Source organism: Oncorhynchus mykiss, chromosome 15, assembly GCF_013265735.2.
Source record: "Oncorhynchus mykiss isolate Arlee chromosome 15, USDA_OmykA_1.1, whole genome shotgun sequence".
Classification (NCBI taxonomy): Eukaryota; Metazoa; Chordata; class Actinopteri; order Salmoniformes; family Salmonidae; genus Oncorhynchus; species Oncorhynchus mykiss.
The window spans coordinates 24,211,805-24,230,244 of record NC_048579.1 but is presented as its reverse complement, the minus strand read 5'-3'; the positions used below and the strand labels follow the sequence as shown (position 1 = coordinate 24,230,244).

The 18,440-nt window shown below is 41.9% G+C and overlaps 1 protein-coding gene across 1 annotated transcript; it reads right to left on the bottom strand.

The window, feature by feature from the left end:
• Positions 1-534: 534 nt before the first annotated feature.
• nle1 (notchless homolog 1 (Drosophila)) lies at positions 535-16,579 on the bottom strand. The gene is made up of 13 exons (XM_021562787.2): positions 16,428-16,579; positions 13,520-13,681; positions 13,107-13,327; positions 12,939-13,018; positions 12,410-12,486; positions 9,942-10,039; positions 9,661-9,853; positions 9,400-9,535; positions 9,205-9,251; positions 8,904-9,106; positions 5,843-6,002; positions 1,954-2,024; positions 535-1,868 (listed from the first exon to the last, which is right to left on the bottom strand). The coding sequence occupies exons 2-13, from the start codon at positions 13,652-13,654 to the stop codon at positions 1,856-1,858; spliced, it is 1,434 nt and encodes a 477-aa protein (XP_021418462.1). The 5' UTR covers positions 13,655-13,681; positions 16,428-16,579; the 3' UTR covers positions 535-1,855.
• Positions 16,580-18,440: the final 1,861 nt, after the last annotated feature.

The window sequence follows — 18,440 nt, the reverse complement described above, 5'->3', positions numbered from 1 at the left end:
TAATTTATTTATTTAAATTGACTTATTTCCATATGAACTGTAACTCTGTCAAATCTTAAATTGTTGCGTGTATTTTAATACAGACTAACTCAAAACAATCTTTCAAAATGACAAATTCCCCAAGGGATCAAAAACATGTGCAGCTGCTCCGTTTGCTCAGGCACCTATGACTATGTCGACAATGCACCTTTTAAAAGGCAATGTTCCTGATATTTGAAGAGATCGCATTGACGGTAAATGCAGCAGATGTCATCTCAAAGGTATATTACCAAGAGCAATGTGCTTCTCTACAAGGTCCCTTGGAATGAATCCCTGACTTTAGTCCAAAACTGGCAGGAGATTTAACACTGCGTCAAAATAAGCATGTGGTCACCCAATTAGCATCGATTCTTGAAGTCGGGTAAACCAATCACAGAGACTGTTCTATCTCCAGAAGACAGTTCTGTGAAAGAGTACATTTTATTCCTCCCTGGTTCTATAAACTAAGGCACAAACACAAATTGACGTCCACAAAATGACAGAGTACTCAGAACCTTCGATATCTAAGGTGTTTAATGATGAAGCACTATGATCTTGGTTTACATAGTAGAATGCAGAGGGTGAGGTCCTTCAGACAGTGACTAGATCAGACACAGCAGATAACTTAAAAATAGAGCCATCGGGCTAGGTATAGAGGACCAGTCAGTCAAAGGACAGAGCAGCTAAGGATCCTGTCACTAACTGTCCCGTCACTAACGTAAAGGGAAGCAGCAGGGCAGGACTTCGCCTTCAGTTGACTGACCATAGAGGATTAGAGCAGAGACACAGCAGGTGTCAGGAACGTAGGCTGTATTAGTCAAGAGAGAACCAGCAGGTCAGAAGCAGCCAGGACCAGGGAGGTGATTATAGTTTGAGTTGTATAGAAAAATTGCAATTTTGTTTGTATATTATTTAGTTTCGGTTTTAGCTTTAGAGAGAGATAGAAAGCATGCGTGAGAGGCTAGGAGAGGGGGGGGGGGGTTAAGGTCTTGCCACTGGGGGGCAGTAATACAAAAGGAGATGGTCATTAGGTTGTTTAAATTATAAATGTGGTGCCAAAAATATAGTAGAAGGAAACCCTGTTGCACATGTTTACACCAATCCAATACTTTTCAACTTTAGTAGTACATTTAGATGTTTTCCTGATAACTAGTGATACACAAGCTAGGCCTATTTGAAATATCACCATCTTCTGGCAGCATTTACCCCCAAGATTCAGTAGCTTGAATCCCCCCTAAACCTTGAAAACCCAATTACATTTATGCAGAACATTAGGGGGAAAAACTCAAACTCATCATTCATGATGGCTTTTATTTTTAAGTCGTTTTGGAGTCAAGTATAGTTTTAATTTTTCAAACGGGTTTGTTAATTATATTTATTTCAATTTACTAAATCCTTTTTTCCCTGATTAGTTTTACTTTACTATATTAACCTTGAGAGAGAGGGGATGCATTAATAGAAGACACCAGGTGTTCCAACGACCTGTATTAGGACTCCTTTATTCCTACAGTCCTCTTGCTGTGTACCTGCCAGCTAGGGCTCGGGTATAGACGTCAACACACACCGATTAGATATAGTACCTTACTAGCCTCAGGCTCCCTCCACTACTTCCATGCCTCTGGTTATATCCTCCTCTCCATTTCTCATCACTCTCTCCCTCCTACATCACTTTGATCGGCAGTCCTCGGTAAGTGTGGTTGTTGTTGACAGGTAAAGCAGGGCATTATGTTCCAATGTAGGACCAGGAAGTCTCAGACCACTGGCCCCGCCTTCTGTCCGTCATCCTGGCTTCCTGATTGGTGGAGACAGGGGCTAGTAAGGCACGTGATTGGTGTGGCTACCTCCTCCATCTGTTAAGATACAGGAAATAGAGCGATTACTCTACTGACCACGAGAGAGATCGTGTGAGGTAGTGACCGTGAGAGAGGGACTTACATTCTGAGACACTTGTCTTTTCCTCCACTGACTACTCTCTGGCCATCAGGACTCCAGTCTACTGCAAACACCTGTGAGTGAGAGTGACAAACATGTGCATCTTCAATATGTACCCATCGTTTTTCTTTAGTTAATTTAACTATATGTCACAAGTAAAAGCCTTGGGTAGCAAGTTGATACAATTCCACGTCTGGAAGGTTATAACCACCCTCAGTTTTAGGAAATAAAATAAAAACATTTTAAAAAACTTCCCTTTTTAGTCTACACATTTTATCTGCCCATATAAAGTCTTATGACCAAGAATACTTTTTTAAAGGATCTACTCGGTGGGGTAATTGTTATTACCAAAAAAGTTGGGAGCCATGCAATTCTGAGTTATAATTTTTCTTACTGCCATTATTTCATAGATTTTAGAGTATTCTGAATTTTTTTTTTGCCAGGGGGGCATTGTGTTTTCAATATTGGTCAGGTATAACAGAAAACCTGTTAAATTTGTTTATATTCATGTTTACCAACACCTGTTACCTTTGGGTCCTGTCTAATTCTTTCTGCAAGTGGTTCATTTGCCAGTGCAAACAGGAGGGGGGAGAGGGTACATCCCTGTCATGTGCCGTTTAAAAAGGCAATCTATTGGTTTTTAAAACAATAACACTTAACAGAATTCCCAGTCAAATCCGATTGCATGGTATGACGAGTAGGGAGCAATGAAGTTCTAACACAGTCACACAATAGCTTGAATTTTGTACCGAAGTTGAAAATCACGTCGACTGTTGTTCCTTTAATTTGTTATGTGCATACGCGACTCAACAAAAAAAACAACCTAGCAAGTGATCACAGTTCTTTCCCTTAGTTACGGGTCTCACGCAATTTCGATCCGACTGCACCCAAGATCCCATTAGGCTTACAGAAATGATTGCCTATAAAAACATATCTAACTGATGGGATACACAAACAAAACTGTAGCAAAGCTACATTCCTTGCCAAATCACAACATTTGAATCACAAATACAAAATGGATTGGTTGATTAAAGTAGTGTTCCAACCATGAGCTGCAGCTTTGGAATAAATTAGTCTCATCTATTTTGTGTTTTTTTCCCAAACTGCTATAGTGTGCCATTTAGAGTAGGTTCCAACCCCCCACCCCCTAAACAGGTTCCAGAATGAAATATGAAACCAAAAACATTTGATGAAGAAAAATTGCATATACTAGTCTAGGTGTCTACTTTGTTTCATGTTTAACAAAAGCCTGCCCACCAAGTATTTGTTGAATTTTTCCCCTTCATAATGATGATTGGGATCCGTTAATGGTAGTTTTGTGATAAATGCACTGTGATAAAACATTTTAAATACTAAAATCGGTTAGTTTTTTCCCCTTTTAACGTTAAGGAATCAAAGTTTGTTTAAACCTTCACACCCCTATTTTACACCCTCTCACAAAGCAACTGTCTTGATTATGCAAAAGTTATTGATATTGCTCTTCACAAGTCCTCATTCTTAAGGGCTAGGCGATATTACCAACAATTTTTTTAAATATATATATATATATATATATATATATATATATATATATATATATATATATATATATATATATATATATATATATATATATATATATATATATATATATATTACTTGTAGGCGATTCACACAGAAGCTGTCATCATGCCAAAGGGTGGCTACTTTGAAGAATCACAAATACACATATTCTGATTTGTTAAAAACAATTTTTTAAATGGTTACTACATTATTTCATAGTTTATGCCTTCACTATTACAGTAACAGTAAAAATAAAGAAAAAAACCTTAGTTGTCCACACTTGACTGATACATCCACTTTTAAAAAGTTCCCTAAATAAGCTTAGTTGTACAATTAATTAAAAGCTAAAATACACTGCATTTCAAACCGTCAGCAATAATCTAATATATCCAGGGCTTGTGAAATTACACCTAGGCTAAATATAAGCCTTTCACAACCATAAGACCTACTAATAATTTAATTATATCAAAATAGTTTATCCTACTTTTTTGCAATAACGCCTGATCTGGGTTACAAAGTTGGTCAATGAAAATACCCTTTGTGACAAATTTAACCAGAACCATGCATAATGCACATTCACGAATGACTACCTTCTTGTAGCAGGGATAGAAAAGTAGGTCTCATTAACAATCTCTCAAGCACAAGACCACTTGCTAGTGAGCAGCCAGCTCATCTTTATATTTCAAGTTTAGCCAACTTGGATCTATTTGCAAGCTAACAATTGACAGTTGAATTGTTATGAAAAAAAAAAACTTCTGTCCGTCTCCCAACTATTTGAACAGCATGCTAGCCTGTCCACTTTGTTGTCCTCCACGATGAAAATCAGGGAGGGGACTGTGGATTGGTCTCCATCCGTAAGTACGTTAGTCACACACAATATCTCAGACACCACTGGCCCGTTTGTGACAAAACTTGGGTGAACGATGTGTCTTGCCATAGATATCTGGCATTTACACTGATTGGCCCAGGTGGGGCTCTGCATCATTCGTGGGGGACGACAGTTTACTGTTGCCTTGCTCAGATGTTAAATCAAGTGACCTACCTTATTTCTCAGAATGAGAATGAGTTGCCAATTCCTTATATAAAATTGTGTTTTATGCTTATTGTACATTTATAAAAACAGACTAGATAGCTAGTATAAGTCTTTGGTACATGGTACTGTAATGCTAGGCATACATTTTCCAGAATCACTGTTCATTGATACTCCCGTTTTAGTAGTGTCTGCTCTGGGCACAATTTGAAGAGTTGAGACATAAAAAGGGTATTGTTAGAAAAGTTTAAGGTCTCTCCTATTACAGTAAAATATTGTTTTTGTGTGTTTCGGTGAACATCGGAACGATTGTTGGAACAAACCTCAAATGCAAACAGCAAGTTGAAATCGCTTGTCAGAGAGGAAGAAGTGATCACTCATGTTGTTATGACCACTTCCGGAGGACGTCCTCCAACCAATCAAAGCTTTTGCAGTATGAACTGACACGTTGTCCATCCAATTGTAGAATTAGGATCAGAGAATTAACCTATTGAGCTGTATTGGGATTGTGCCACAGAGCGTTATGGGGTTTCTATGCATTGAGAAGTTTGGTGACATTGTTGGATAGAGACATACGCAATCACATTATTACACAACGATTTTACTCCTTGCTTGGACTGACTCATTCTTAGCTCTTTTGTCTAACTGTGTAGTGTGTTGTGTTATTGGTGGTCTTCCCAGTCAAATCCCGTTCTGCACTGGTCAAGCCTCTGAACACCTCAACTCATGCCTCATACCCTCATTCAATCACTGCTGTGATCCCTTTCCAACACTTAGTAGCCCTCTCGTTCCCATTCCCCATAATATGGTACTAGAAATGTCTATTAAACGCTTTAGGTTCAAATAACTAGTCTGCCGGTTTTTGAAACGCACTTTGACATCTCCGTGCGTTACGCGCCTATTCCGTGGGTCTCCCATCCTCCCCAATTTTTCAAGTCACCAGCCTCCACTGGTCTACTGATTTAATCAAAGTGTTGACAATGGAGTTGTCGACAGCTGCTTTCTGTGAAGCAAAGACCATGATTAACACCTGCTTCATTCTTCAATCATGTCTGTATTGCAGATAGCTGTGGAAGTCAACAGACTCTTACAAGATTCTTTAAGAAGAAATTAGTGGGTCAGTTGTTAAGTATTTTGTTTAAATAAATAACATACTGCAATTCACAAAGAGTTGCAAACACTTGTTGAAATTCTTTCACTCATTTAACTGATGGAGGTTCCATCACTTCTCTTAACACGTGTGGACCCAGAACTTAATTGAGCAGCTCTTCTTTTAATTTTAGAGCCCCATTTGTGGAAAACACCATCCCTCCCTCTCACCTCATCTGCGTGTCCAGGTAGATCAGTGTGTAGTTTGCCAGTCTTGATGTCCCAGACCTTCAGAGTGGAGTCACTGGAACCACTGACCATCAGTCTACTGTCTGCTGACCACGCCACCTGGTACACTGCTGCTACATGACCACGCAGGGACTGTAGGTACCTACACACACACACACAGTTAGAGTCCCACCCGGTGGAGAGCAGAACTACTACATACAGAGACAGTGTTTATGTAAGTTTACATATTGTACCAATGTTTTTATTCTCTGTAAACAGAACTGGTGCTTAGTGAATCAAATGTTCAGTGTGAATCAGAATAGAACAGAGATCTGGACTCTGTCATTATGCAAGCACAGTCGATAGAACATGGTGCTGGCAGCCCCAAGGCTTGTCGGCAAATTCCCGCTGGGGCCATCCGTATGTCAAAAAAAATATGCATGCATGTCCAAGTCGCCTTGGATAAAAGCGTCTGCTAAATGGCATGCATTATCGATTAGAATTCCCCCACTACTATACATACTTCCTAGCGCAGTTCCCCCACTACTATACATACTACCTAGCGCAGTTCCCCCACTACTATACATACTTCCTAGCGCAGTTCCCCCACTACTATACATACTTCCTAGCGCAGTTCCCCCACTACTATACATACTTCCTAGCGCAGTTCCCCCACTACTATACATACTTCCTAGCGCAGTTCCCCCACTACTATACATACTTCCTAGCGCAGTTCCCCCACTACTATACATACTTCCTAGCGCAGTTCCCCCACTACTATACATACTTCCTAGCGCAGTTCCCCCACTACCATACATACTACCTAGCGCAGTTCCACCACTACCATACATACTACCTAGCGCAGTTCCCCCACTACCATACATACTACCTAGCGCAGTTCCCCCACTACCATACATACTACCTAGCGCAGTTCCCCCACTACTATACATACTACCTAGCGCAGTTCCCCCACTACTATACATACTGCCTAGCGCAGTTCCCCCACTACTATACATACTTCCTAGCGCAGTTCCCCCACTACCATACATACTACCTAGCGCAGTTCCCCCACTACCATACATACTACCTAGCGCAGTTCCCCCACTACTATACATACTACCTAGCGCAGTTCCCCCACTACTATACATACTGCCTAGCGCAGTTCCCCCACTACTATACATACTTCCTAGCGCAGTTCCACCACTACTATACATACTACCTAGCGCAGTTCCCCCACTACTATACATACTGCCTAGCGCAGTTCCCCCACTACTATACATACTTCCTAGCGCAGTTCCACCACTACTATACATACTGCCTAGCGCAGTTCCCCCACTACTATACATACTTCCTAGCGCAGTTCCACCACTACTATACATACTGCCTAGCGCAGTTCCCCCACTACTATACATACTACCTAGCGCAGTTCCACCACTACTATACATACTACCTAGCGCAGTTCCACCACTACTATACATACTTCCTAGCGCAGTTCCCCCACTACTATACATACTACCTAGCGCAGTTCCACCACTACTATACATACTTCCTAGCGCAGTTCCCCCACTACTATACATACTTCCTAGCGCAGTTCCCCCACTACTATACATACTACCTAGCGCAGTTCCACCACTACTATACATACTACCTAGCGCAGTTCCACCACTACTATACATACTTCCTAGCGCAGTTCCACCACTACTATACATACTTCCTAGCGCAGTTCCACCACTACTATACATACTACCTAGCGCAGTTCCCCCACTACTATACATACTTCCTAGCGCAGTTCCACCACTACTATACATACTACCTAGCGCAGTTCCACCACTACTATACATACTACCTAGCGCAGTTCCCCCACTACTATACATACTTCCTAGCGCAGTTCCACCACTACTATACATACTGCCTAGCGCAGTTCCCCCACTACTATACATACTTCCTAGCGCAGTTCCACCACTACTATACATACTACCTAGCGCAGTTCCACCACTACTATACATACTGCCTAGCGCAGTTCCCCCACTACTATACATACTTCCTAGCGCAGTTCCACCACTACTATACATACTGCCTAGCGCAGTTCCCCCACTACTATACATACTTCCTAGCGCAGTTCCACCACTACTATACATACTTCCTAGCGCAGTTCCACCACTACTATACATACTACCTAGCGCAGTTCCACCACTACTATACATACTTCCTAGCGCAGTTCCCCCACTACTATACATACTACCTAGCACAGTTCCACCACTACTATACATACTACCTAGCACAGTTCCCCCACTACTATACATACTACCTAGCGCAGTTCCACCACTACTATACATACTACCTAGCGCAGTTCCACCACTACTATACATACTACCTAGCGCAGTTCCACCACTACTATACATACTTCCTAGCGCAGTTCCCCCACTACTATACATACTACCTAGCGCAGTTCCACCACTACTATACATACTACCTAGCGCAGTTCCACCACTACTATACATACTACCTAGCGCAGTTCCACCACTACTATACATACTACCTAGCGCAGTTCCACCACTACTATACATACTACCTAGCGCAGTTCCACCACTACTATACATACTTCCTAGCGCAGTTCCCCCACTACTATACATACTACCTAGCGCAGTTCCACCACTACTATACATACTACCTAGCGCAGTTCCACCACTACTATACATACTACCTAGCGCAGTTCCACCACTACTATACATACTACCTAGCGCAGTTCCACCACTACTATACATACTACCTAGCGCAGTTCCACCACTACTATACATACTTCCTAGCGCAGTTCCCCCACAACTATACATACTTCCTAGCGCAGTTCCCCCACTACTATACATACTACCTAGCGCAGTTCCACCACTACTATACATACTTCCTAGCGCAGTTCCACCACTACTATACATACTTCCTAGCGCAGTTCCCCCACTACTATACATACTACCTAGCGCAGTTCCACCACTACTAGACATACTACCTAGTGCAGTTCCCCCACTACTATACATACTACCTAGCGCAGTTCCACCACTACTATACATACTTTCCGGTGCGTCCGTCCCAGATCTTGATGGACTTGTCGAAGGAAGCAGAGGCAAGGAGGCGTGTGTCGGGGGAGAACAGGACCTCGTTGATCAGAGCGCTGTGACCCGTCAGTCTCGCCAGAGGCTTCTTATCCTCTGCTGGGTTCCAGAGGAACAAGGTGAAGTCATCAGAGCCCGACACAAGACGCTCCGGGGCCTCACCCTACACAAAGGGTAAGAGGTTCAGTGGACCCCAGGACCCCCTTGGTGGCAGCTAATGGGGATCCTAATAAATACACAGCAGAGACAGGAGACACTCACCCTGACTTTGTTGTATCTCTGCAAGGCTTTCTCTTTGAGTTCCTCAACTGTGGAGAGAACAGAGGTGTCAAAACTATGTTCAATATCACTACACCAAGAGTTGGGCAGAGACAGAGGTGTACGTATAAAGTCAGAAAGAGCAAATAGAGAGGCACAGAGGAAGGAGAGAGAGGCACAGAGGACAGGTGTACGTACATGTGCCAGTCTGGTCCTGGGGGTTGATGGTAGCGTCGGCGGGTTCAAAGGCGCCAGTCCGTAGCACATAGTCAGTACTGAGAGCCAGGGTGTTGACCCAGTGAGCATGGCCTTGAAGAGTCCTGCACTGGACCCCCTGAGGAGGGGGAAGAGGCGAGGGGTCAGATGAAGTAGAATGTCTGCCTCCCAAATGGTATCTTATTCCCTATATAGTGCACTACTTTTGACCAGGGTCTCACACACACACACACACACACTTACGTCTTTAGCTCTCCAGACTTTAATGGTCCTGTCCTGTGATGATGTGTATAGCAGTCCGTCTCCTCCCCACTTCACACAGGTAACAGACTGGGTGTGCCCCGTCAGGATCCTCTCACAGCGCCCCAACACAACGTCCCAAACCCTCACCGCCCCGTCCTTACTGCTGCTAGCCAGGTAACGGCACTCTGGGTTACTGAGAAGAGAGCGCACAAGATAGTTATATTAGAGAGAAAGGAGAAAAGAGAGCGAGATGAAAAGATAAATAGAAGAGTAAATCTTACAGGTGTAGAGGTTCCCAGGAGATCCATGTGATCCACTTGGTGTGTCCTGTCAGGGTCTTCCCCATCTGCTGTCCTGTCACTGGGTCCCATATACAGATCTACACAGAGAGACACTGGTTAACACACACACCTGAGACTGGGTCCCAGATACAGATCTGAGGAGAAACAGTGAGTGTGTGTGTCAATTCCAATGTCATTTCAATTCTGGAGTTGAAGCAAGAAGTGGAAAAATTACTTAGTATTTAAGATTGCTGCAATTCTATTTGGGGAATTGAATTATAATTTAGACTGTCTCAATTGGAATTGAAAAAGAAAGCCATCCTTGGAATGGAATTAGAATTTTAAAACTTGAAGTGTATTATAATTGTGCAAATTCCAAATTACTGGAGTTAATGCATTTAGCATTGAAATGGAATGAAACTTTGTTCTAAATCAAATAATTATATACATGAATGTGTATACATTATTTGTTACGTTTTCTAATGAGGAATTGACGTGCAATATATTTCCAGTTAGATCATTTTTTGTCCAATTAAAGTGATAGTTCAACTAAATTACACATTGGTTTCCTTACCCTTAAGCAGTCTGAACTATGCCATTGTCATTTTGTCATTTGGGTGAACTATCCCTTAAAGGGTAGGAAGCATGAGTTTTTACTCACCAAAGTAACAGTGTGGTCAAAGACAGTTGTAGTCACAATCTGGTTACATATAACTACAAACAGTTACGTTACGTTTTTTTATACATATTTATTAACTTATCTGCGAACATCTTCTAAACTACCCACAATGCAGCATTCTTCAACATCATATGGAACCCAATATACTGCCGTTACAAGAGCCATGCTCTACTGAGCTACAGAAGACTACAACATGTTGCATTGCTTACTTTTAACTTGGAACAATTCTGGTGTCAGGGGGCTGATTAACATGTTTCCCTGCATGCCGTTTGACTGGTCCATTATTTACAATTCTTTGTGTCGGTGTAGATTGATCGGTCTTTATATTATGCCGCACAAATATATATATGTATATTTTTAAATCTACTCCAATCCGTCAGCGGTTGGATTTACTGCACCCGTTGTTGAGATGGTGGAGCCAGTTCATATGGTTTAGGTTGTCTGGTCAACTTGCAATCAGTCGGAATGCAAAAGGTGGGCGATGAACGATCCTAAATACTGCAAATTCAACAATTGGTTGGATTTCAATGGGAAATAAACACCACCATTAAGGTTATCATGCATCTTCTGGTATTTGAATAAACTTACAATTGCATATTAATTTATGCAGCCCTTGATAAGAGGCTGGACATGCAAGTGAAGGCTACAAGGTTGATAAGAATTGAAGGCAACAACCATCACTAACAAAACAGTCATGATTGGTAATTCCAGTGTTCACTCTAAAGGCACACTGGGATATGCAAATATCTGCATATATCCCAGAGTGCCTGTTAGTGAACGTTGGAATCACCACTCATGACTGTGTTTGCTTGTGATGGTTGTTGCATTCAATTCTTATCAACCTTGTAGCCTTCAACAAATGAGCGCCTAAGCGAATATAGTATCCTTAAAAATACAACCCTTTGTGAAAATACATTACATATCACAAGGCTATACCGCAACAGTCTAGTTTTACACTAACACAGATACTGAAACAAACTATTTTTTTTTTTTTTTTTTTTTTAATCAACCTGCAATAAAGTATGCTGGAAAATATGATAATGATGGGTGTGGTTTTGAGTGTAACTTTACTTCTAAAGTAAAAAGACAATCACACTCAACTCAGTTATTAACACCTAGGGGTTATTTTACAACACTGAATGTTAATTTAACTCCTGAACGAATAAACCTCTCATCCATTTTTATTGGATTTCTGCTTTCATGAAAGGTGGAGATGGGAATTGAACCCTGGTCTCCGGTGGGGAAGCACTCATTTGCTTGTTGCTGGGAGTGTTGCACACATGACCACAGCTGGCTGCTGTGAACAAGCCTCTTATTTTTATCATGAATCTGGTTGTAAACTATGCATTTAAGCAATTAACATGTTTAAAAGGGTATATTACATAAATGGTTGTTTGAATAAAATAAATAAAAAGTGTAGCAAATGTGTTTTAGGCGTTGCCCATTCTCAAAAAATGGTTTAGCGATTGTAATAATTTATAGAGCATGGAGCTTTGTTCCCACACTGTGACAAATACATTGGGGAAAAAGCAGTATAACGAATACAGTAGCCTTTGCCGTGTGGAATAGAGTATTTCATGCTGTTCATATTAAACAGCTTTCATTTATCTAGAATAATGAATTAGGAATTGTATTTTTGAATAATTAGAATTCCAGATTAGTTGAATTAACTCAATTTAAGAACTACTCAAGAACTACTCAATTTAAGAATTTTGAATTGATGGGTTTTCTAGGGAGAGGGAACATAATTTGTGGAATTGACCCCAACCCTGGTGTAAGTGTGTCTCACCTGGCTGTTCTTGCAGCCAGAAGCCAGCTTCCTTCCGTCAGGTGACCAGGAAATAGTCAGCACCCAGTGGGAGTGGCCTAAAGGAGGAGAGGAGACAGTGAGTGTTCACAAGGGTCAGGTCGATCAATTCTACACATTGCTCTCTGTGTGTATGATGGCCCGATTATTTGAATATTCGAACGGACGTTAGTATTCGATTACCTGACAGAGTATTCATTTAAAAATAAATTATATGCTGTACAGGTATTCACAACCCTGACTTAGGACTTGGTTCCTAAGTCTCAGGACTTAAGACCCAGTTCACGAGCTCTATGGCTTCTTCTACATGTCGCCAGTCTTTAGGCATTGTTTCAGGCTTTTACTTAGGGAGATACAGCACTTTCAATGAGTGGACAGTGGACATTTCCAGCACCTGCTGGTTAGTCTGGCTAAAACACTTTTTTTGCTGTGGTATAGTTTTCGGTATCGTCATACTAAACCTGGTATCGAAGTAAAAATTCTGGTACGGTAACAACACTAGTGCGTGTACCTCTGGAGGTATGTTGTGGTGTCTCGGTGGTCAGGTCCCAGAACCTCACTGTAGTGTCTCCAGAACCACTGGCCAGGTACCTGAGGAACACACATTACAGCTAGCCCAGCGTGTGTGTATATATCTCTGTGTGTGTGTGTGTGTGTGTGTGTGTGTGTGTATACTTACTTCCCAGTAGGGCTGAATGCAGCAGAGATGACAGCCTCTGTGTGTCCCTGTAGTGAGGAGGTACAGCGAGCAACAGCCCTGACCCTGAACACCGCCTGGGGTTGGTACACTACGGGCAGAACCGTCTCAGTCTCCACCCCCAGGGCCTTCACACACACCCTCAGGCTCTCCACCACCTCCGCCTCGCCACGCACAAAAAACGCCAATGGTACCGGCTCCTCCTGGAGTGATATGGGAGAAGCGGCATTAGTCAAATCTAATGGGGATCCAAATAAACTATCACAACAGCCCAGGACAGAGTAGGGGGAAGGGAGTAAGAGGCAGGGTTAGAGAGATGGAAGTTAAGTGTGGATCATGGGGCTGTCCTTGGAGATTTAAAGCAATATGTTGCAGTGTGTGAGCGTTGTGTGTACCTTCTGTAGCAGTGCATTGCAGACCAGCTGTAGTTTGTCAGGTGTGATGTCCAGCGGGACATCAAAGGGAGAACCCAGCGGCTCCCCCGCTTCATCCTGAAACTGGATCAACAGCCGTTCCACATCACTGGACATCCTTTCTGCTCGGGGTTGGAGCTAGGGCTGGGACGACACGAAGCAGACCAAACTCATTGGACGGTAAAAAAAATTATACATGTCAAATAGCTTGTAGCATTGCATGGTATACCAACACTTCTGTACTTTTCCCCATACTAGACCATGAAAAACAGTCCAGTACTAGAATTTGTTACTTTCGGTACTTCTATCAAATGTGTCTCATGGATCAACTCGCATACTCATGTCTATCAGCGCAGCCGAGGTCCGTCCCCCTTATAGCGTGAGACAGGCACTGTGCCCTGCTCCAGTTACCCATTGCTAGCCTTCCCTGCACTGGGAGTCTGGGCTGCATCATAACTTCTGTGCAGCATGACTGGGGAGCTAACACACTAATCATGTCTACACGACATGTAAAACATTTTGAAACTCAATAACGAGGGATGCGTAAAATTGACAGTTCAGGTTCATGAGTCTGCGTTTAAAAAGCTGTAGTGTAGTCTACCCTAACAGACAAACACGCCATAATAAGGGGCCACATAACATTATATCTGAAAAGGGTAATTGATACAGGCTATACAAGCAACCTACTGTAATTTCATATTATGAGACAAAACACCCCCACAGCAACAAAAGACTAGCCAACCCCATACACGCAAGACTGGCCCAAAGATACTGTATCCCTGTGACACCGGTCCCATAAATGGCCTAAACTAGGATATTCTACACACACACACAACAGACCGAAGACTGAACACATCCAGTCATTAGAAAACAGCAGGCAGGCCAGGGAGAGAAAAGGGGCAGGCAGAACCGTGGGCATACACTACCGGTCAAAAGTTAAAACACCTACCCATTCAAGGGTTTCTCTTATTTTTACTATTTTCTACATTGTAGAACAATAGCGAAGACATCAAAACTATGAAATAGCACATATGGAATCAGGTAGTAAACAACAACAAAAAAAAGTGTTAAGTGAAAATATATTTAACATTTGAGATTCTTCAAATAGCCACCCTTGGCCCTGACAGCTTTGCACACTCTTGGCATTCGCTCAACCATATTCCTGAAATGCATTTCAATTGACAGGTGTGCCTTGTTAAAATAATTTATTTCCTTCTTAATGCGTTTGAGCCAATCAGTTGTGTTGTGACATGGTAGAGGTGGTATACATAAGATAGCCCTATTTGGTAAAAGACCAAGTCCATATTGTGGCAAGAACAGCTCAAATAAGCAAGGAGAAACGGTCCATCAATACTTCAAGACATGAAGGTCAGTCAAAATGGAACATTTCAAGAACTTAGAATGTTCCTTCCAGTGCAATCGCAAAAACCATCAAGCGCTATGATAAAACTGGCTCTCATGAGGACCGCCACAAGAATGGAAAAGCAGAGTTACCTCTGCTGCATAGGATACGTTCATTAGTTACCAGCCTCAAATTGCAGCCCAAATAAACACTTCACAGATTTCAAGACATCTCAACAGCAACTGTTCAGAGGAGACTGCGTTTATCAGGCCTTCATGGTCAAATTGCTACAAAGAAACCATTACTAGAGGACACCAATAAGAAGAGACTTGCTTGGGCCAAGAAACAAGCAATGGACATTAGACCGGTAGAAATGTGTCCTTTGGTCTGGAGACCAAATTTGAGATTTTTGGTTCCAACTGCCATGTCTTTGAGAGCCGGTGTGGGTGAACGGATGATCTCTGCATGTGTATTTCCCACCGTAAAGCATGGAGGTGTGATGGTGCTTTGCTGGTGACACGGTTTGTGATTTATTTAGAATTCAAGGCACACTTAACCAGCATGGCTACCACAATACACCATCCCATCTGGTTTGGGTTTAGTGGGACTATCATGTACCTGTCACCTGCAAAACAATTTAAATACCTGCCGACTTCAGTTAGTATGTATGCAACATGTGCACACATTTGCTCATGGACGAAGGCACGAGCACAATACAGAAGTACGTGCACACTAAGTGAAGTCAGCAGGCTTTTACATGGCTTTACGCACGTGTAACCGTTGTGAAATGGATAGCTAGTTAGCGGGGTGCGCGCTAATAGCGTTTCAATCGAGACCTTGAAGTTGTTGTTTCCCATACTCTGCAAGGGCCGAGGCTTTTGTGAAGCGCTAAGTAACGATGCTTCGAGGGTGTCAAATGTGTGCTGAGGGTACCTGGTTCGAGCCCAGCTAGGGGCGAGGAGAAGGACGAAAGCAATAATGTTACATGCACCAGGTAATATACATGTATTCTTCAGCACCGAACTCTAGAAAGTGGGTTAAACATTAAGTTACTTTTCTGTGGATTTTTTTGTCTCAAATTTCCTACATGTGAAGGCCAGACACCACAGACAACCGGTAGAGTAAGATCAAACGTAAATGTAAACATTCTGGCTTGGAAAAAACTTTTTCGAATTTGCAGTGTAGCTATCCCAAATAATTATGTATTAGAACCTGATTAATCAGACTAGGCGCTCGTAATCCACTAAAGTATGTGAAGCAACAGGGAGAGATGGCTTCCCATCTAACGTTATGCCAACAAACTAACGTAAATAATGATAATAATAGGAGAAGTCAATCAATTATCATATATTTGGTTCAAACAGTAGCCAGGCTAACATGATAGCTTGTTTCCCAGACATGTTATTGTGGCTAACTATGCCGGTTCTTGTCATTTGTTTCGGTTCCTCCAACAATCACATCCTCCTAACAGCAGCCGACAACTCAACCTTAAAACCAAACGATTTTACAACATCGAATCCGTAACGTTAAACACAAATAGATAAATACCTTTTCAGTGTTCCAACAACTTCTGAAATGCACGTGTGTAGGAAGTTCACGCAGCAGCAACGGAAGCTTCTCATACGTCACTAAAATGCGACTGACTTGGTTAGAAGTGAAAGGGAGAGGCTCCCGCTGGATAACAGAAGTCTGTGGCTTTATCGTACACATTCATGAACAAATATTAGCTTTAGGGTCTTAATTGAATTTTAGGTATAAGCTTAGTGTGGTTGAGGATAAGGTTAGGTTTCAAATCAGATTTTAAGAAGATAAATTGTAGAAAAAGGCGGGGTTTATGACTTTTGTGGCTGTGTTAACTAGTGACGACCGAAATGGAGAGGCTATACCAAAGAGTATCTATTATATTGACAAGATAGAACTGTCAGTCGACTAATTGTCCACAAAAGGCAGGCGGGAGGAGGCGAGATCAGGTGGGAACATTCTAGCCAATGAGTGGCTAGATTTGCGCGTGAACAGACAATTCCGATATAAAACGGTTTTAGTCAAAATCGCCAGAATGCCACGTGCGTCCATTTATAGCACTACATTTGTAGCCAGTAGATGTGGTGGGTACAATCACCGAGGAAGCCAAGCAAGTAAGAAGCCAGATTAAGTTGTTTACTTATAAACAATTCATTCATACACCACCATGATATACAATAAGGCAGTGACAACAAAAAGACAAGTCACATAGTGGCAGAATAAATTCATCTACACATACTTTTGTCAGGTGAAGTCCACAAAGGAAATATTGCATGAAACAAAACATTACATAACCTGCAGAATGGTCAAGGATGTAAATGTTTTCAACAGTTTACTAAAGAACTACTGATTTAGAACCACAGAGTTACGAAGTTACTGCAAGTCAGAACAAAGACAACTGGAGCACTGCCTCCACTATTCCAGCACCATATCAAGAAGGCTATATAGAGATAGATTACAAAAAGAATTACGTTCAATCAATGTTGCTCAATATTATGTTATGTATTATGTTTGTTTAAAACAAAAAATGTTGACTCACCCTACTTGTAGACTTGTTGAACGCCAATGCCATCCTCCTTGTTGGCAAAACGTTCTGACTATGGCTCGGTCATACAGTACACTTTTTTATTTTTGTTGTCATGGGCTACCGAGCTAAAATGCTAGCCTAAAATTCCTTGCATGGGCAACAATGAACCACAGAACCAGCAAAGTTATCTAGCTAACAAGTTAACACGAGCCTACTAGGCGACATATTGAACAATGGTCTCAGGCCAGTGGCACAACATATTAATTTATGGTTCGATCATAATCATTGGCGTATACAGAGAAAGTGAAAACCACAAATCCCCATCCATGGCTTAGGAAAGGGACAATTTAGCAAGCTAGCTAGTGCAGGACATCAACACAAGCAGACCAGAAACAGACGTTTTTCTGAAAATTAGTTTTTGCTTAGGATGCGATTTGATTGGTCTGAAGCCACATCCAAACTGGCCTCCCTTCAGCTGGGATTTGCTGCACCAAGACAACACACAGGGTGGCAGGTAGCCTAGTGGTTAGAGCGTTGGACGAATCCCTGAGCTGACAAGGTAAAAATCTGTTGTTCTGCTCCTGAACAAGGCAGTTAACCCATTTTTCCTAGGCTGTCATTGAAAATAAGAATTTGTTCTTAACTGACTTGCCTAGTTAAATAAAGGTAAAATAAAGAAGTTGAGCTCAGCTCAATGCTTATTGGCCAATTATTTTATAAAGAAAAATTGTATCAAGGGATGCCAAATTCTTGCTGGCATCAGTCAATCAAATGCTACATTGGCAACATGTTATACTTTTGGTCCAGGCAGCATCAGATACAATGGCTACACATACTGAGACAGAGGGGCGCAATTTCCCTCGTTCGGATGATTTCTCCAATGAGTATTGTTTACCCAACTTTTTGGAGAGCAGGTAGGTATTTTGTTCAGTTCAGCACCGAGGTAAAATTAGTTTTATACTGGATGTTCGGTTCTCTCTCATCAATAGCTATTGAACCAAGCATGCCATGAA